At 43.4% G+C, this 19,313-nt stretch overlaps 1 protein-coding gene across 1 annotated transcript; it reads left to right on the forward strand.

The window, feature by feature from the left end:
- The first annotated feature begins 316 nt into the window (after nucleotides 1-316).
- Nucleotides 317-9,654, forward strand: LOC124676793 (cyclic pyranopterin monophosphate synthase, mitochondrial-like). The gene is made up of 3 exons (XM_047212820.1): nucleotides 317-400; nucleotides 1,187-1,325; nucleotides 8,858-9,654. Exons 2-3 carry the CDS (start codon nucleotides 1,224-1,226, stop codon nucleotides 9,431-9,433), a joined length of 678 nt encoding a protein of 225 aa, XP_047068776.1. The 5' UTR covers nucleotides 317-400; nucleotides 1,187-1,223; the 3' UTR covers nucleotides 9,434-9,654.
- Nucleotides 9,655-19,313: the final 9,659 nt, after the last annotated feature.

Genomic DNA, 19,313 nt, shown 5'->3' on the forward strand with positions numbered 1-19,313 from the left:
CAGAGAATGAAAAGGAATATTAAAAAAATGAAAGAAAAATCTCTCTTTTCTGGGCCGAGCCATGTGGGAGCCCGTGAGGCGATTTGGCGCTACGTCTTGCATGAAGCGCCAAATAGTGACCGCGAAGCCCAGAAACGAATTGGCAGTCCAGAGAAGAAAACACCACACAGGCACCCACCACACAGGCACGCGCACCCTCCTCACGGACCCGTCTGCCCGTCTCTGCTGCGCCGCTGCGCCGCCGCGCTGCCCCCGCCTCTGCTGCGCCACAGTGCCTGTTTGCGCCGTTGCCCCCGGCCTCTTCTGGCTACCACGCCATCGGGCCGCCTCGCCGCCCCTGCCTCCGCTGCGCCGCCGAGGACGCGTGCTGATCGGGCTCGCTGTTCGCCGATTCACGCAGGTGCGCCGCTCCTTCTCGGCTGCTGCCGGACTCCAGCATTAATGTAATTTCTAATTCTTCTAGACCCGATCCGTATTAGTTTCCCATTTTTTAATGCCTTGAACCCTTAAATTGAAGCATTTCGTTAAGTTACTTGTTATAAAACTATATAAGATAACACCACTTTCTTCCATTACTCCATTAGTATCCATACCCAGTCAATTCAACAGTATCAAGTCCACAAACTGAAACAGCTGCAGACATATGACCATTTGTTGGGTCGACCAAACATTTATTTGGTACTGGAGTTTGTATCCTCGTACTGTCAATGTAGTTTTTGACATGTTGTAACATACCTTGTTGGATCATGAGCATTAAGTTCAGTAACTGTGCAATCGAGTGGCACTCTTTGATTTCCAGGTTAGAAAGATATTGGGCAGCCAGGCACAATTTTTTTGACCGGAAAGCCAGAAGCAAACTGAATCAAATTATGTTTCCATTTGGAAGTTACAAAAATGCAAAAAAAGTGGAATTATAGACCAATCCCATTCAGTTCCATGAACCAAAAGGAGATTTTGAATTATCAGGGAAAACTATATGTGCTATGTTACATAAAATCTGAATTTGCTAGATTATTTTGGATTCTATCATGTGCTATAATCTTGGTGGTGGGGGTTGGGAGAATCATGTTATATGCTTGAATAAGTGTGCTTGCGTCAAGCAGTTTCCATAGCGCTGTTGTTCGGGCAGAGAATATCCCTATTCTAAAACTGCTCTTTGTTTCTGTTTAACTTGTTCCATTTGCAGAATTGTAAGTACACAGCAACTGTTTAGCTTGCCTACAATGTCCATCTTTCGTTGCATTCTCCCAGCAATAGCAAAAGGTAGAGGTTGGAGAGGCTTTGCTACTGGGTTTCCTTCCGATACTATAGCAGAGCTCAATAAGGTAAGACATTTAAAACCTTTCTCTTTTGAAATAGACTTTTCTGAACTTTTAGTCTTCTTCTATCCAGTAATATTACTGAAACTAGACATATGCGTTATTTGATAGGTAAACTGGTCTTATGCTTCTACAGTCAAGCTTTGTTGTAGGCTTGTAGGGCATATGGTTTTGGCCGATTCCTATCTGCCCATTAACATGCATAATGTACCATGTTTTCTTTCCAATTTTTCATGATTTACAATTTACCATCTTATGTTTCCTTAGCTTCTGAATTATAGTATGCCGAAGGAAGTGTAAACTTTTAATTTTCCATCTGTCCCAAATTACTTGACTCATTATTGTCTAGATACTTATGCATACATGTTGGTACATACGTATCTAGACAAAACTGAGCCAATTAATTTGGATAGAGCGAGTATAAAGATTTTTTTTGATGCAAAGGGATCACTCCCTTATTTCCATTAATAGAAACCAAGCTACAATGTTCCATCCAAAACGCCACAACCACCAGAACGCAGACCCACCAACAATTTCAGTTTTACAGACGAAACAAAGAGAGGATTAACGACTGCAGAGATAAAACTCTTAAAGCCTGAATCCCCCTTATAATTCGACACCACTCCCAGCTTCCAAACTAACAACAGAAACACCTCCACTTTGGGAGCCTCCACCTCAAGAGCAGCTTCATCCTCCCAGTCTCGGTCTCCATGTCTCCCATTCTCAACTCGCCTGGAATATCTCACCCACTATCTGTTCCAGCACCTTTGCGCCCAACTGTAGCTCCAATTTTTTTTCCTCCGTTACCTGCAAGTTTGCGCACCAGTTAATCCAATAACAGCCTATGCAAGACCACAATTGGCTCTGCAGGCCATTTGTGTTCAAAGAACGCTAGTTCCTTGTTTTCAAATCCCCCACAAAACCGCAGCAACTCCCACTGAAATCGTATTCTTTTTATTTTTCCCAAAACCTCTCAGCCAAACATTAAAGCAGTTTTCAACACTGTCAAACTGACACCTAAATCCAGTTGCACAACTCACAATATTCCAAATGTATGAGCTAATGGACAAGAAAAGAAGAGATGGTTTATACTTTCTTCATGCCCACAAAACAAACAGTTCTTAGTGCATTTTCCTCTTTTTAGAAGAACATCTTTCGTTAGAATGCTTTTTTTTTCAAACTCTATTCAATGAAATGAAACGGAAAGGTCCTTCGTGTTTTTCGGAAAAAGTTGACACAAAAAGGTTTTCACTCTCAAAGGAATTTTAAACTTCCACATGAAATTATATGGGACAGATACATAATCCTGCATAGCAAGGTAAAAGGATTTAACTGAAAATTGTTTAGAGGATGACAGGAGCCAAACCAGCATGTCTTCCTAAATATTCAAAGTCAACTCCCTACATTGCTCTACCAGCTTGTTCCATTCAGCTAGTCTCGCCTACAAGATTTCTACTAAAACTTAGAGAATTCAGTGCTGGAGGAAAGGCTTTGAACAGTGATGTTGTGATTATTAGATATAGCATACAGCCTAGGTAAATGAGATGCCAAAGTTGTATTTGTGATCCAAGTGTCCTCCCAAAATCTTGGTTTAGCACCATTTCCCACTTTAAAATTATAACATGATAAGAATAGAGGTTTTACTTCCATAAGGCCCTGCCAGAAGTGAGAATCCTCAACTTTCTGTGCGCAGTGCCCCATGGTAGTATTTTTCAGGCATTTATTTTCCAGAAAACTTTCTCATTAAAAAGTTTCCAGAGCCATTTGGAAAGCAATGCAATATTCATAACTTCCAAGTCTAGCACTCCTAAACCACCCTGGTCCTTTGGTAAACAAACGGTTTCCAATTTGACCAAGTGATATTTTCTTCTTTCTTCCAACTCCACAAGAAACCTGATCTGTACTTATCAAACTTCTTTCTGTTCCCCACAGGGATTCTATAGAAGGAGAGCATATACAGTAGGATACTGAAAGCGATGTGATAATTAGTAGAATTCTTCCTCGAATGGACAAGTTGTTCCCATACCAGCAGTTAAATTTCTTCTCCAATTTCTCTCCACAAGGGTTCCAATCACTATTCTTCAATCGTTTCTCGTCCACAGGAACACCCTGGTATTTCATTGGGAGAGATCCAACTTTACAAGTGAAAATCTCCTCAAAATTTTGTCTCGTTTCACAATAAACGTCACTTTTGTGAAAGTTCATTTTAAGGCCCGACATTTGTTCAAAGAGACATAATATAAATTTAAGTTCCTGGCCTGCTCTGAATCGTCCTGTAGTAATAAGATCGTGCTGCATATTGCAGAATAGACACGCCTTTCTCTACAAGTTAGGCCAGTGAGTAAACCTTAATCCACCGCTCTACTGATAAGAATTGACAACACGTCAGCACTGTAGAAAGCGGATCTCCCTGTCGAAGCCCCGATGAGTATTGAAATATGGTCCAATCTCACCATTCACTTTAATCCCCCGTCAGAATAGACACGATTTTCATCACCAAGACATTGAAAGCACTAGGAAATCCTTTCATTTCAAGTACTTGAAGCAGAAAAAGGCCATTTGATTTTATCAAATACCTTTTCGAAATCGATCTTGAAGAGGACTCCAGATTTTTTGCTAGTGTAAATCATTAAGATTTTCGCCCAACATCGCGGCACACACATTTTTCTTTGTTTCGGAGCGGGGCAACCCCTTCCATGATAAATCTGTTTTTAAGAAACGCAGTCTGTGATTTTTATCACTCTCCAAATCACTTTTATTAGTCTATTAACAATCATTTTGGTTATGTTTTTGAAAATGACATTCAACAAACATATAGGCCTGTATTTTTGGATTTTATCAGCATCCACACCTTTAGCTACGAGCGTGACAACTCCATAATCCAGCCTATCAATGTATCTTATTGTCATTGAAATCATTTACCAATTGGAACAGATCCATGTGCACCACATGCCAGAATTTCCGATAGAAATCTGCATTGAATCTGTCCGGGCCTGCAGCATTGTTTGGTTCCATTCCAAACACGACTTCTATTAATTCCTCCAAAGAGAATCTTTCCGTTAAAATTACACAATCAGCATCATTAATTTTGTCCACTCCTGTAGGATCTAAAGTCACATTAGTGCACTCTGATTTTCGAAAAAGTGTTTTATAAATTTTTGTAATATCTATACCTACTAATAAAGGAAGTAAGGTTTCTCCCCATTTTTTTCGTCCGTTTTCAAATTGCCCTTACTTTCCAGTCGTATTTACAGGCAATGCCACCGGTGAGTTACCTACCGTTTCCGTCCCGAACGTCTCCCCGCCCGCACGAAAAAAAAAACATATCGCCCCCGTCGTCCCTAACCTTTCGCCGATGCGTTCGGTTTTCTCGCACCCAGATCCGCCACCGATTCCCTGCACGACGCTGCGAGCTCCTCCCTAGGCGGAAACCGTGTGCCTACATGCTACAGCGGCATCCCTGCGCTCCTTCCCGGCTGCCGCCGCAGTAATTAACGCGACCCCTTAGAGCCAGGATGTTCTGCCCCGACGCCGGTCGCTCAGCCTTGGGGACGACATCCAACCTCGGCCGCCTGCCACCCATCGCTCCCAGCATGTCTGTGAGCCCGTCTGCTAATAGCTGTTAATTACTTATAAAGAAACTGCCGAGGAAAATTAAAAAAGGGGAATCGGAATTGAGGACGCTGCCTCCCATGCTTGCGTGTGGGATTGGGCTTCCCGGTGGATGTCGAGCTTGATGCGGCCTGGATTCGCGACACAGCCAGCCGTGCTCGCCGGAGGAGCTCCTCCACATCTTCCACTTCCGCTCTTTCGGCTGTTCCCATCTTGTTGTTCCTGTGTATCGTTTTGGGGGGAAAAAGCATGACATCAGAAGCGCACAAATGCTTGCTAGATGGTGCTAAACCAATTTAGAAATATTGAATAAAACACTCTGCAACCTGCAAAGTATAATACTGTTCACATCCTTCCTCGTGGCCCTGGCTTGGCGGCCAGCTACCAGGGACGGTAAATTTCCTCTGCTCGTTCCCCTGCTTTCCTGGAGTTTGTTCTGGTAGTGCAGTGTGACGATTGCTGCAACATGAATTTTCTTTTGTCTTTTGTTGTGTTTTACCCAGAGTGAGACTGAGAGTTTAGGCCCTATTTCTAATGATATCAAATCATTACATGCATATTTTGTCATTCTAAAAAAGAGAGCCTAAAGAGTCTGTTTATTTGGTTTTTCTTTCATTTGATATCCACAAAACGGACGGAATGCAGAGAACGATCGGAGACAAACACTCATTTGTTACTACGGCAATCCTAAGAAGCTGCTGAGAAGGGAGATTTCATGATTTCGTGGAGTTGGAGTTTGTCGAACATACCCTTACACAAAGCAAGTTATTTGAAAAATAATGAGTTTTATCTCATCGGTTTGATGTGCATCTTTAGAATGTTAATTAAAGAAAAGGATTTAAATAGTGAAATTATCACTATATTATCTTTAAAAATAAATATCAATCCGTCGTAACGCACAAGCACATTTGCTATCTCTTCTTCTCTTCTTACATACTAATAAAAGAAGTAAGGTTTCTCCTTTTTGTTAGTCCGTTTTTTATTTGCCCTTATTTTTCAAACTTAATTACAAAGATTGCCACCTTATAGTAAAAACAGTTCGGATGTACAAATAAAAAGAAGCCAACCTCGTAGTTGTGGCTTCATTCGAATGTCGCCTGTGTGCGTTCCCTCTGGCCGACGCCTTCGTTCTATGCTGATGAGCCCTAATCCGTTCGGCTCAGCCTTGTGCAGCCCATATCCCGTAGGCTAGGTCTCGATGCCAGAAGAGAAGGCAAAACATAGCGAGGTGTTGGTTTGAAGCTTGAATGTTTAGTCCCACCTTGTTCCCTTAAATCAAATCACACCGGTTTATATATGTTCGCAGGTTTCTTAGTATCAGGAAGATGATGACTACATAGGTAGCAACAACATAGTTTAATTTGAAAATATGGTTGCCTATAGAGATGTGCGATAATTAAAGGGATGGATTGTCCCGCATGGTGCTTAAACGGAAGGATTTGTCGGCTTCATAGTATGCAACATGGTGCATGATTCAGGGAAAAGAGATTTGTCCCTGCATGGTGGTGTAAACTTGATAGCTGGCTGCATCATGTTGCACTGCTGCTGCACCACCAGGAAATGGGTAATGGCACCCCTTCATAACATCGCAAGCCCACACACCATACAAATTAGTCGCTCGTCATGCAAAACCAAATCAAAGGGAGGTGTCCTCGGTTCCATTTAGCTCCGAAGCCCCTATAGAGGCATGCATGCAAATTACTTTAGGAACATCTATAGTTAGTAGAGATGGATGCTACTCAAACATTCAAAACCAAATTCTAGCACATAAAAACTAAACACCTATCGTAAAATTGCTCGGAATATTTTGGACAAAACAACATTTTGTAACGCGGACTGGATTTCAATCACCCGTAAAAATGCAATCATCCGATGCAACGCACGGGCAATTTTACTAGTAGTTTACCAAATTCTCTTCCCTTTGATCAATCCATTGTCTTGATGAAGGCTCACAATTCTATTTTTTCTTCTCCTCCCATTAACTTTGGAATGGTAGTATTTAGTATTATCATCACCCTCAAGTATTTCTTTCTCTCTAGATCTTTGTAGCTATTTCACCTCCTCTTCTTTTAGAATTGCTTTTAGTTTTAGGAGGCATTGTTGCTGATAAAGCCAGTCATCAGCAGACATACCTCCTAATTCTCCAAGCTTATCTAACCTATCAAATTCGAATGCTAGCTCTTCCTTATGTTTCTTGATATCACTCTCGAAATTCTTGTTCCAACTTTTCAGCTTTTTCCTCATTCCCCTGTTCCTATTCTGCCACTTATCCAAAGAAATTTTCCCTCTGAAGTATCGTTTCCAAGTGTTGGAAACAATCTCTTTCAGTTCACTTCTTAGGAACCAGCAATTCTCAAATTTAAATTGCTTAGGAATTTGTGCAGCCTCTCCTGTAGAGATCAACAGGGGAGTGTGATCAGACAAATCCCTATTCATAGCCGTTATTGTGACTGAAGGAAAATGCTCTTCCCATGAGGGGGATACCAAAACTCTGTCCAATAACTCCTAAGTTGGATCCTCATGGTTATTTGACCAAGTGTATCTCCTCCCACCAAGCGAAATCTCCATTAATTCCCCTTGCAAAATAATTGAGTTGAAAAGCACACTCCATTTGTTATAGCCACCCGGTTTATTTTTATCACAAGATCTTCTAGTGATATTTAAATCTTTGGATATCATTATCGGAACTTTTGTGTGTTTAATAATGTGCACCAAGCCCACTAGAAATTTGATTTTTCCAGCGGGTTGAGCATCACCATAAACTACCACAAGGTTCCAAGTGAAATTATCCTTCTTATTATTTATCAATGCCCTTATAAATAATCGCCAGTTTCTTTCTCCAAAATATCAAGGTGTCATTATTTATCCCTAAAAGAATACCACCAAATTTCCCTCTTGAAGGAGTCCAAACCCAATTAAAAGCAACATCTCCCCCCATTGAAGAGAACATTGTCCCTCTGGGAAATCCTGCCTAATTGTTTCTTGGATCGCTATAAAGTCCAGCTTATGGTTATCCGAAGTTTCTCTTATAAAATCTCTTTTATTTTATCTCCTGCGCCCCTCAAGTTCCGAATAAACCAGTTCAATATTTCTTCCTCTTTTTTGTTTTCCTCCTCAACACAGTCCTTACAGGAGTTTTAAGAATAAACCTCATTAGAGTGTTTATTTCTATCTCTCCTATCAAGTCCAGTCAAAACCAAATTGTGTATATTTATTTCATCTATATCCCCACTTTCTTCCTGATATAAAGCTAATAGTTCCTGAAGCACAAATCTACATCACCATGATGTAGGGTAGTCTTTTCAGGCTCAACTGCCTCTCTCCTTTTAAGGAGTTTTAAGAATAAACCTCATTAGAGTGTTTATTTCTATCTCTCCTATCAAGTCCAGTCAAAACCAAATTGTGTATATTTATTTCATCTATATCCCCACTTTCTTCCTGATATAAAGCTAATAGTTCCTGAAGCACAAATTCTACATCACCATGATGTAGGGTAGTCTTTTCAGGCTCAACTGCCTCTCTCCTTTTATTAGAGTCCATGAACATCGCCACTATGGCCTGTTCCGAGGGAGTATAAAGATAACAAAAACATACAGAAACTAAGTATCTCAAAAATGACTTTCTAGCATGCATGCTATATAGCGTACAATGTTTCAATATGTTTCATTGTGTGTAAATCGGACACATATTTCTAAACCACGATGAAATTTGCTGAAAGCCTGAAACTTGCCAGCACGGATCATATAGCAGTGAATCAACGGCACAAACATGGCGTGCATGCTAAATTCGCCGCGTTCGTAGGTTTCTGACATGGTTTTGTGCATTCGTGCAATGTCCTGGTAGAAATGAGTTTACCTAATTTATTGTCATGGAATTCGAATGAAGTATTATTTCATCAATAATTAACCTGAACTCTGTAATCGCAGGAAATGGAATCAATATTTGGTGAATCTCCTTCATCCAGTCCTTTGGGATCAAGTCCTCCCCAGCAACCAGTCCAGCCCACTGCTGCACCCAGGGAGGCACAACCAGGGCTTACTCATGTTGATAGAAGTGGCCAGGCAAAGATGGTTGATGTCTCACCCAAACTAGACAGCGAGAGAGTGGCTATAGCCAGCTGCAGGGTTTTGCTAGGAGAAAAGGCATTTAACTTAGTGTCATCAAACCAGATTGCCAAAGGTGATGTGCTTACTGTTGCAAAGATAGCTGGAATAACTGGTGCAAAGCAAACTAGCCACCTCATACCCCTGTGCCACAACATCAATCTCTCGCATGTTCGTGTTGATCTCACTCTCAATGAAGACGACTCTAGTGTCGTCATAGAAGGGGAAGCCACAACCATCGGGAAGACAGGGGTTGAGATGGAAGCAATGACTGCAGTAGCCATTGCTGGACTGACTGTTTATGACATGTGCAAAGCTGCTTCAAAGGACATTTCGATAACAGATATCTGTCTCCAGCACAAGTCTGGGGGAAAAAGTGGACGCTGGTCCAGAAACTAGAGGCTTCAGTTAGAATTTATTTTTGTAGATCTGTGCTAGCTAGAATGCTTAACTTTGAGTCGTCAGCTGAGGTTATTTCGAACTGTCTGCCTGTTGTAAATGTGTTGCTCCATGTTTTTCATATATATTACGCTGTGCTGGCAAATGCATATTTCCCATTATATACCGTGCATTCTCCATTTCGCTGCTGCAATAATGCATACTGTTGTACACATGTCAAGTTGTCAACTAAGAAACATATTGATATTTTCGTGTACTTGGATGAAGAGTGCATAAACGGACAGTTTTGTTTGTACAATTGAGATAAGTCCAAAGCTTCCTACATCAAAATCATCCACAGGTGGACTTGAAACTATCATCTGGATCCTGTATTTGATACTGCTAAGACTATGCCTTGTGTAAGCTTCAGTCGGTGTTATGGTATCATGTGACCTATGGTGCATATGCTTGTTCATGTCAAGGTATCTGTTTGCTTTCGTTCAGTTACTTTCTGATGCTGAGGTATGAAAACATCCAAAACTCAGCCTGCAGTTCATATTGACATGGTGAAGTTATTTGCAGGCAATGACAAAATCTTGGCCCTAACATCACACAAGTGCTGTGTCTTGGTTCCCCAACCAAATACAGATCCAGGTTTCTCTCTTTAGGTGGTATCATCTTTGCTTTCTGTTATTCTGATGATGTGGCTACTTTCAGATGGTGCATGGGAAACATTAGTTTATCTTGGTGTTCTCAAACCTGCTTTGTTTTTACCTATTGGCTGAACATGCTGGAATTGGATCCGTCCCGAAATCCCTCTACTCATTAACGCCTACTTTGTAACTGAACCGATCCACATATGCACGTACGCCATCAGGTACGTATTCTATCGCAAATCTCTATCTCCGCTGCACAACAAACAAAATCAATACAAAATGCATGACCTGTGAGCTGCGACATCAAAATTGCATTTTTTTTTATGCACACTTCTCGTGAGCGGACATCTCATGTTGCATATATATGAACAACCGAGCCCATAAATAGGCAGAGGCAGCTAGGGACAGAGGCAGCTAGGGGTAACATCCAACGAGTTAACCATGTACGGAGTATATTATATGCTTATTTGATGATTAGCTTAATTTGTTCGTGAGGTATTAGAGGAAACTGAGCTCCAGGACTCTTGCATGCTTGAGCTAGCCCGACCCAACTAAGTAGAGCTTGCCAAAGCAAACCCGCAGCACATGATACCATAGCCGTGCCAGAAAAATGAATCCGCAACACATGAATAACGGGAGCATGTCGGAGTACTTGCCCCCAAAAGATAGGATTGTGGCGTCGGGTGTAATGGGATCAAACCATTGTACGGAATGCCATTTGTTGGATGTGTAATGGGATCAAACCCTTGTCGAGTACTAAGCCATTGGGGCCTGAAATCTATCAATCGATAATCTCTATCGAGGGAAAAGTAGATCGTCGGGGGAGGGGGAGGGGGGTCTCGCCCCCTTGGATCCGTCCCTGCTCGAGATCCCTCTACTCATTAACGCCCACTTCGTAACTGAACCGATCCACGTAGGCACGTACGCCATCAGGTATGTATTCTATCGCAAATCTCTATCTCCGCTGCACAACTAACAAAATCAATACAAAATGCATGACCTGTGAGCTGCAACATCAAAATTGAATTTTTTTGATGATGTTGACAACCAATAGCAGAGGGACAAGCAGCCGCCAGAAGAGGGGTGGCTTCTTCCGCCGGGCAGCGAAAGTCTGCGGCAGGCTTCCATTGCCAGGAAGACATGGGATTTCAGAAAAATAATTTCTCGCATGTTGGCACACACGAGTAACCTCTTCATGGCATAGCCATGTAGTATTACTAGGCCATACCAAGTCGTATCCAAATGGTTGTATGGTTTTCAATAGGGTGTATGTAACAGTTAATTATTTCCTAATGTCCATCATACCCTTAATTATGAAGAGGTATGGAGAGAGATCTGGGTCGTTGATGTGTTAAATTTAGGCCAAGGGGTTGCACTGAAGCAAAAGTGTTTGTCTAGTTATTGAGATTTGTGCTTGTTCCATACTGTTTTTGTACAAACTGGGACACCGACTTAGAGAAAGGAGAACAGAACTAGCGAATATCCTTTTCGGTTTAGGTTATATTTGGTCCCCACATTGTGTTATTGTGTGATGACATAATGCTTTTTTTTTGCGAAAGGACATAATGCATATATTAACATTTGTGCAGCGTGACATGGAGAATAGGTCCAAATGTTTCGCTATAAAAGCAGGAATATCTTAGGTTATAGACCAAACATGCAGGAGGTGAGACAATGACTGTATAGAACAAGATAATGTAAATATTCATTGAAAATAATCTTTGGCCTTCATTGATCATCCTTTTCTTTTCCGATGATACATCAGTGATCATGTTTGGTCTAGTAAGTTGCCTGCTGCTTATATGACCTATACACTTAAGTTCTCAGCACAGGCTTTTGCGAGTAGCAGTTATTTACATTAGACCGAAACAGTCCATGCCTTAACACTGGTGATGATCACTGCAGATCTGAAGTAGGTGGGATTCTTCTGTAGTTTTTTTTTCTTATTTCTGACATGACATTCTTATATTTCCACTACTTTGCTGCACGGCTCCTGTAACCTGGACACGTAGCCATGGACTACCTGAAACCGACGGTACGTACGATTATGTGGCATTCCAGTGTGTTCTTCCCTTTGACTACCGATTGGTTGTTGAAATATGTTAATCATCTCTGATGATGGCACCAGAAGAGGTCAATTTCTTCAAGGCAACTCAGAATTAGTTATCGTGGTCAGTGCAAAAGAGAGCGAGTAAGCAGCTAGGCCTTTATAAACATCACCTCTGCAGATTTTGGTCAACGACCCCTTCCCTGGTGTCTGCATCGCCAGCAGATCTTGCATGGCCGACATTTGATTATGAAACGGCAAGTGAGTTTTGCTCTCTGGTGATATGTATAGTACCTTATGGTAGCATGTTCTGAATTCTTCTGAATATGCGTTCCCGTTGTGCTGTTTGTAAGTTAGGTGGATAAACCCTGATTAGTACAAGAAGGTGAGAAATAGTACTCCCTCCTGAAAATCCCTCTCTCCTTTCACTGATATAAGTGAAAGACGAAATTTTGGCAAAAGAGACCACCCTATCTAATTCATTGATAAAAAGGACCAACTTTGAGAACAAATGACAAAAAAAAAAACCACCTCAGCTGTGGCGGCAGTGCACCAGGCGACACGTGGCAACATGTCGCCAAAGAGAGAGGCGTCACGTCCTGCCGTCGCACAGCGGCACGTTCCGTCGCCGTTCGTCCCAGTTCGTCGCTATCAGCGCCCGTGGGTCATGCCGCCCCACGCACCAACGGTGGGCTGATGTGGCAGCTGGCTGTGAGCCATGCCGCCCTCGTCTCCAGCGGCAGGAGGAAGTGTTTAAGAGTTATGATTTTCCAATAGGTTGAACTCGTACGTATAAGTGCAAATGAGCTAAGCTAGCTACTCATTCTTTTTCACCGGATCGATCAGATGCATGGATGCACGTATGCAATCTCTAAGGCATCTCGAACGGTGAGCGACCGTTTGCGTCTGCCCGGTCTAAGAGCGACGCATCGTGATCGAGCCATTCATAACGATGCAAACCCGGCGCATATTTACGTCTGGAATGCGTGGACGCTGCGCGGACGGCTCAAGTGACCTCTCGCTTCTTCACCGGGCCAGTCTGGCAGCGAGCATGTATCGAGGGCAACGCTTCCGCGGCCATCGCTTCCACGGCCATCGCTTACGCGGACAGCGCTTCCGTGTCTGCGCCGCAGCCTTCGCCATCAACGTCGCGGCTGCCTCTTCCGCGAGCGCACTGGCGGGCGGCGGCTGGGCTTCTGCACCGCCTTCAATGACATCGTTTCCCGCGCGCGGCAGGCCTTAAAAGTCCACCGGCATCGTTCCTGCCATCGCCCACACCTCCACTCCCACCACCACCACCGCGCGCCACCGCAACACCATGGGAAAGAAGAAGAACGACTTCGAGGCGTCCGGCAGCGGCACCAAGAAGGAGGAGCAGCGTCAGAGGGTGTCGCTGCCCGTCAACATGGCGCGGCTGATGCACGCGAACTGGACGCTGTGTGACGCCTGGGCGGACGTGCACATGCCGGAAGTTTGAGTACCCGTACAACATGCACGTCCCCCCAGGCGTCGCACATCCAGTTCGCGTGCATCAGCCGAGCCACATTGATGGGCAGCGGCACCCTCTCCCGCCGCTCCTCCTTCTTGGTGCCGCTGTTGGAAGCCTCAAAGTCGTTCTTCTTCTTCCCCATGGTGCTGCGGCGGCGCGCAACGGTGGTGGTGGGAGTGGAGGTGTGGACGATGGCAAGAACGATGCCGGTGGACTTTTAAGATCTACCGCGGCGAGAAACGATGCCATCGAAGGCGGCGCAGAAGCTCAGCTGCCGCCCGCCAGTGCGCGCGGAGAAGAGGCAACCGCGACATTGATGGCGAAGGCTGCGGCGCAGATGCGGAAGCGCTGACCGCGGAAGCGATGCTCTCGATACATGCTCGTTGCCAGGAGGGCCCGGTGGAGAAGCGAGCGGTCACTTGAGGCGTTCGCATAGTGTCCGCCGCAACGCGTTCAAGACGCAAATATGCGCCGGGTTTGCATCGCTGCGGACGGCTCAATCACGATGTGTCACCCCGCTGGACCGTGTTTCAAACTTATTTTCAGCCTAAGCGGATGCAAACGGTCGCTTAACTTCCGTTTGCGTCTCGGCCCGTTGGAGATGTCTTACAGATTGCATACATGCATCTGATCGATCTGGTGGAAAAAAAATTGAGTAGCTAGCTTAGCTTATTTGCACGTATACATACGATTTCAACCCATTGGAAAAATCGTAACTCTTAAACACTTCCTCCTGCCGCAGGAGACGAGGGCGGCATGACCCGCAGCTAGCTTCCACATCAGCCTGCCGTCGGTGCGTGGGGCGGCATAGCCCACGGACGCTAACGGCGACGAACTGCAACAGACGGCGACGGAACGTGCCGCCAGTGTGTGCGACGGCAGGCTGTGCCGCCTCTCTCTCCGGCGGTATATCGCCATGTGTTGCCTAGGGGCAGTGCCGTCACAGTTGAGGTGGTCCTTTTTGTCATTTGCACTCACAGGTGGTTTTTTTGTCAATGAATTGAACAAGATGGTCTCTTTTGACAAAATTTTGATGTAAGAGCTTCTTTCGTAGATACATGTATGATATACTTTAGTATATATGTTCACTCATTTTAGTATGTATTTAGTTTATTTTAAAATTCTAAACAGTCTTACATTAGTGAACGGGGGTAGCACTGCATACTCTTAGTCGAAACCTTGCAAAGAACAATTAGGTAAAAGTTTTGCCTCGCTCAATTAATTAAGAAGAAAATATCCAATTAATTAACAAAAAAACCGGATGAAAATCGTTACAACAAAAATACAAACGAACAACACCCCACACACATGCAACTTCTTGACGGAAAGACGTACCAACAAACTCTCCCAACCGGGCGAACACACATTTTTGAGCGAAAAGTAAGTTCTTTGCCTAAGGTGTGGACAGACCCAAGCAGGTTTGTTTCTGGTTTTAGTTGCCAACAGCCTAACATTAGCATCTGTGTCATTTCCGTTAATTGATACCCTGGTTCCTTCAGCTTGAATTCTTCAGGTGCTATTAGTTTGTTACGTTTTCCTCTAAACAACTGGCATGGTATGATATGTCTGAACACAAATTAGCAAGCTCAGTGTAAGAAATTTGACAAAGGTTGCAGTAGTGGTGTGAAATGGGAACTGCCACGCCAAACATGATATGTTATAATAAAACTATAGTAAACTCGATGCGGAGCTGATTAATGAGTCGTGAGGATCTGGATGACATACCTCGAGAACTTGGACCCAGATCCTATGTTTTTGAAGAGGAAAGTTAGACAATTCCTCTTCTCTAACTTTGCTTCACCATGTTAGAGGAGCCGGTTCCGCCAAAATGGCAGCAGTGAGCAGAGAAGGTCAAAAGGGAGGTAGATTTCTCGTTAGTCAAATCCGTAACCTTGAGCTTGGCCTGTAGGGTTAAAAAATTCAACGAAATTTCGTTATTTTCCATGGGTGCCGAAATATTTAACATTGAAATGTCAGTCAAGATTTGAACAAATTTTAAAGCTAAATTAAATGATATGAAAATTCAGTGAAATGCCATGTTGTACAGTAATATGACGATTGTATTGGTAGTTTGTTAGTAACCAACAGCTCTCCGCGACACCACCGTCGCCTCCTACACCCACGTATCTTCTCCCGCACCCCAACCCTCCCAACCCTAGCCGCCTCCCGCCACCGCTGCCGGCAGCGCCGCCGGGGCAAAGACCTCGGGGTGTGGCAGCGGCGGGGGCCTTCCCTCGTGACGCGATGGGGACGGCGGCCAGGGAGTTTCTCACGCGCGGCGGTGGCGGCCCTTCCGCCTCCCGGGGTGGCGGCGGTCTGACGAGGATGGAGGGGCGACGGCGGCCCTCCCGCCTCCCGCATGGATGGACGGGGACGGTGGCCAGAGCCTGTGCTGCGGCCTCCCCGCCTCCCATCGGCGGCACGTGTAGGGATACGTTGCATAGAAAACAAAAATTTTCCTACCGCGAGAACGCAAACCAAGCCAAGATGCAATCCAAAAGATGGGAGCAACGAGGGGATGATCGAGACTCACCCTTGAAGATTTCCAAAGCCTATAAGAGTAGGCTCTTATTGCTGCGGTAGACGATCACTTGCCGCTTGCAAAAGCGCGTAGAAGATCTTGATCACGGTGCCACGATCGAGCAGCACCTCCGTACTCGGTCACACGTTCGTTGTTGATGAAGACGACGTCCTTCTCCCAGTTCCAGCGGGCAGCGGAAGTAGTAGCTCCTCCTTGAATCCGGCAGCACGACGGCGTGGTGGCGGTGGCGATGGAGAACTCCGGCGGAGCTTCGCTAAGCGTGCGGGAGAGGTGGAGGAGAAAGGGGGCGGCTAGGGTTTGGGAGAGGGGGTGGCCGGCCTCAAGGGGTGCGGCCAGCTTGTGGCTTTGTGGTGGTCGGCCCCCTCCCCTATGCCCCTCATTATATAGGTGAACCTCAAGTGTTGGACTACAAGTCTTCGAATAAGACCCCAACACAAGAACCTTCCATGTAGTAGGGAAACCTACCCAAGGTGGGACTCCCACCCAAGTGGGATTCCCACCCTTCCATGAAGGGGGGTGGCCGGCCCCCTTGGTGGAGTCCATCTTGGACTCCCCCCTCTAGGGTTGGCCGGCCATGGGGAGGTGGAGTCCCTCCGGGACTCCTCCTTCCTTAGTGATTTCTTCCGGACTTTTCTAGAACCTTCTAGAACCTTCCATAAATGCACCGGATCATTTCCAAACTTGGAATATGACTTCCTATATATGAATCTTATTCTCCGGACCGTTCCGGAACTCCTCGTGATGTCCGGGATCCCATCCGAGACTCCGAACAATATTTCGAACTCCATTCCATATTCAAGTTCTACTATTACAACATCAAACCTTAAGTGTGTCACCCTACGGTTCGTGAACTATGTGGACATGGGTGAGAACTCTCTCCGACCAATAACCAATAGCGGGATCCGGAGATCCATAATGGCTCCCACATATTCAACGATGACTTAGTGATCGAATGAACCATTCACATACGATACCAATTCCCTTTGTCACGCGATATTTTACTTGTCCGAGGTTTGATCATCGGTATCACTCTATACCTTGTTCAACCTCGTCTCCTGACAAGTACTCTTTACTCGTACCGTGGTATGTGGTCTCTTATGAACTTATTCATATGCTTGCAAGACATTAGACGACATTCCACCGAGAGGGCCCAGATTATATCTATCCGTCATCGGGATGGACAAATCCCACCGTTGATCCATATGCCTCAACTCATACTTTCCGGATACTTAATCCCACCTTTATAACCACCCATTTACGCAAGTGGCGTTTGATGTAATCAAAGTACCTTTCCGGTATAAGTGATTTACATGATCTCATGGTCGAAAGGACTAGGTAACTATGTATCGAAAGCTTATAGCAAATAACTTAATGACGTGATCTTATGCTACGCTTAATTGGGTGTGTCCATTACATCATTCATATAATGATATAACCTTGTTATTAATAACATCCAATGTTCATGATTATGAAACTAATCATCTATTAATCAACAAGCTAGTTAAGAGGCTTACTAGGGACTCATTGTTTGTTTACATATCACACATGTATCAATGTTTCGGTTAACACAATTATAGCATGGTATATAAACATTCATCATAAACATAAAGATATATAATAACCACTTTTATTATTGCCTCTTGGGCATATCTCCAACAGTCTCCCACTTGCACTAGAGTCAATAATCTAGTTTACATTTGTAAAGATATAACACCTTGGCCTTCCGGTGCTTTATCATGTATTGCTCACGGGAGAGGTATTAGTCAACGGATCTGACACGCTCAGAAACGTATGTATTTTGCAATTCATTTGCGTCTCAATGCATCACTCATTTTCCAAATGAGTCGGCATTATTCTTATATGTTCAGTCCTCTGGTGGAACCTTAATTCCGCGGTCTGAAATATGTCACTAATATTGTCATACACAATATAGCTTCAAAGTTCTGACTCTATCGGAACTACACCAAGTTCTCAAAGAACCTCTTGACTTAACATCCTATGTCATTGTCAAAACAATGACATATTCTGCCTTCTTTTATAGAATCCGTCACAATATTTAGAACTCTTCTAAATCTAGCATAGACAACTTCTATATCATTGTGCTACCTTTTAAATAACACTTAGCCTAATTTGAGATTTGAATTTTATTTTTATATGTGATCAAACTAATATCGGTGCAACACTTTACAGCGATTTGTTTGTCATTACTACATATAAAACTATATATATATCCTTGGTTCTTCTTAAGTACTCAAGAATATTCTTACTGTTTTTCAATGATCATCACATGAATCATTCTGGTACATGCTCATAATACTTTTAAGAGCACATGATATCTGATTGTGTACATATTATTCGTGATCTATAATCACTCATGTGTTTTTACTCATTGAGTGTAAGATACACTCAAGTCTTGTTAAAACTTCACATGATAAGAACATTTACTTAATATTTCTATATTGAACTACTTCAATATCCATTCTATGTACTTTGACTTAAACTTATTATGTGTTTCAATCTATCTTCATAGACCTTGACACTAAATTTGTTTCAGTCCAAATCCTTTCATTGAAATTAATTCTCAATGAAACCTTTTTAATCAAGTATATAATTACATCATCTATAACTAACTATATGTCATCTACATAAAGTATTATAAATATGTCTCAGCGCTCCCACTTAATTTCTTGCAAATGCAAGTCTCTTCATCGTCTCTGATGAAATCAAAAACTCTTTGACTATTTCATCCGGTGAAGATTCCAACTCCGCGATACTCACTTCATCCAATTGAAGTTCGTATACCTATCTAGTATTCCACGGACTAGCAAAACTCTTGGTTGTATCTTGTATACACCTTTAATACACACTTTTGTTAAGTAATGTATTTTGCCATCCTACTAGCATATCTCATAAAAGAAATATGTAGTGATTACTAGAATAATCCACATAGACTATAAGCATTGCTACGGAAAATCTAATCTTATTGTAGTCAACTCTTTGAATTTTGTCGTAAACAACTTTTCGACAAGTCGAGCTTCTTCAAGGATATTTCATCCAAGTCCATCAATTTTATAGATCCACTTACTTTCAAAAAGTATTCATCTATCTTGGATTTCATGGCGTATAGCCATTTTAACGGAGTCAGGGCCCATCATAACTTCTTTTGT

Source organism: Lolium rigidum, chromosome 7 (assembly GCF_022539505.1).
Source record: "Lolium rigidum isolate FL_2022 chromosome 7, APGP_CSIRO_Lrig_0.1, whole genome shotgun sequence".
Classification (NCBI taxonomy): domain Eukaryota; kingdom Viridiplantae; phylum Streptophyta; class Magnoliopsida; order Poales; family Poaceae; genus Lolium; species Lolium rigidum.

Coding starts and splice junctions, on each gene's coding strand:
- LOC124676793 (XM_047212820.1), top strand. CDS start 1,224: ATGTCCATCTTTCGTTGCATTCTCCCAGCAATAGCAAAAGGTAGAGGT. Junction 1,326..8,857: donor CTATAGCAGAGCTCAATAAG/GTAAGACATTTA, acceptor CTGTAATCGCAG/GAAATGGAATCAATATTTGG.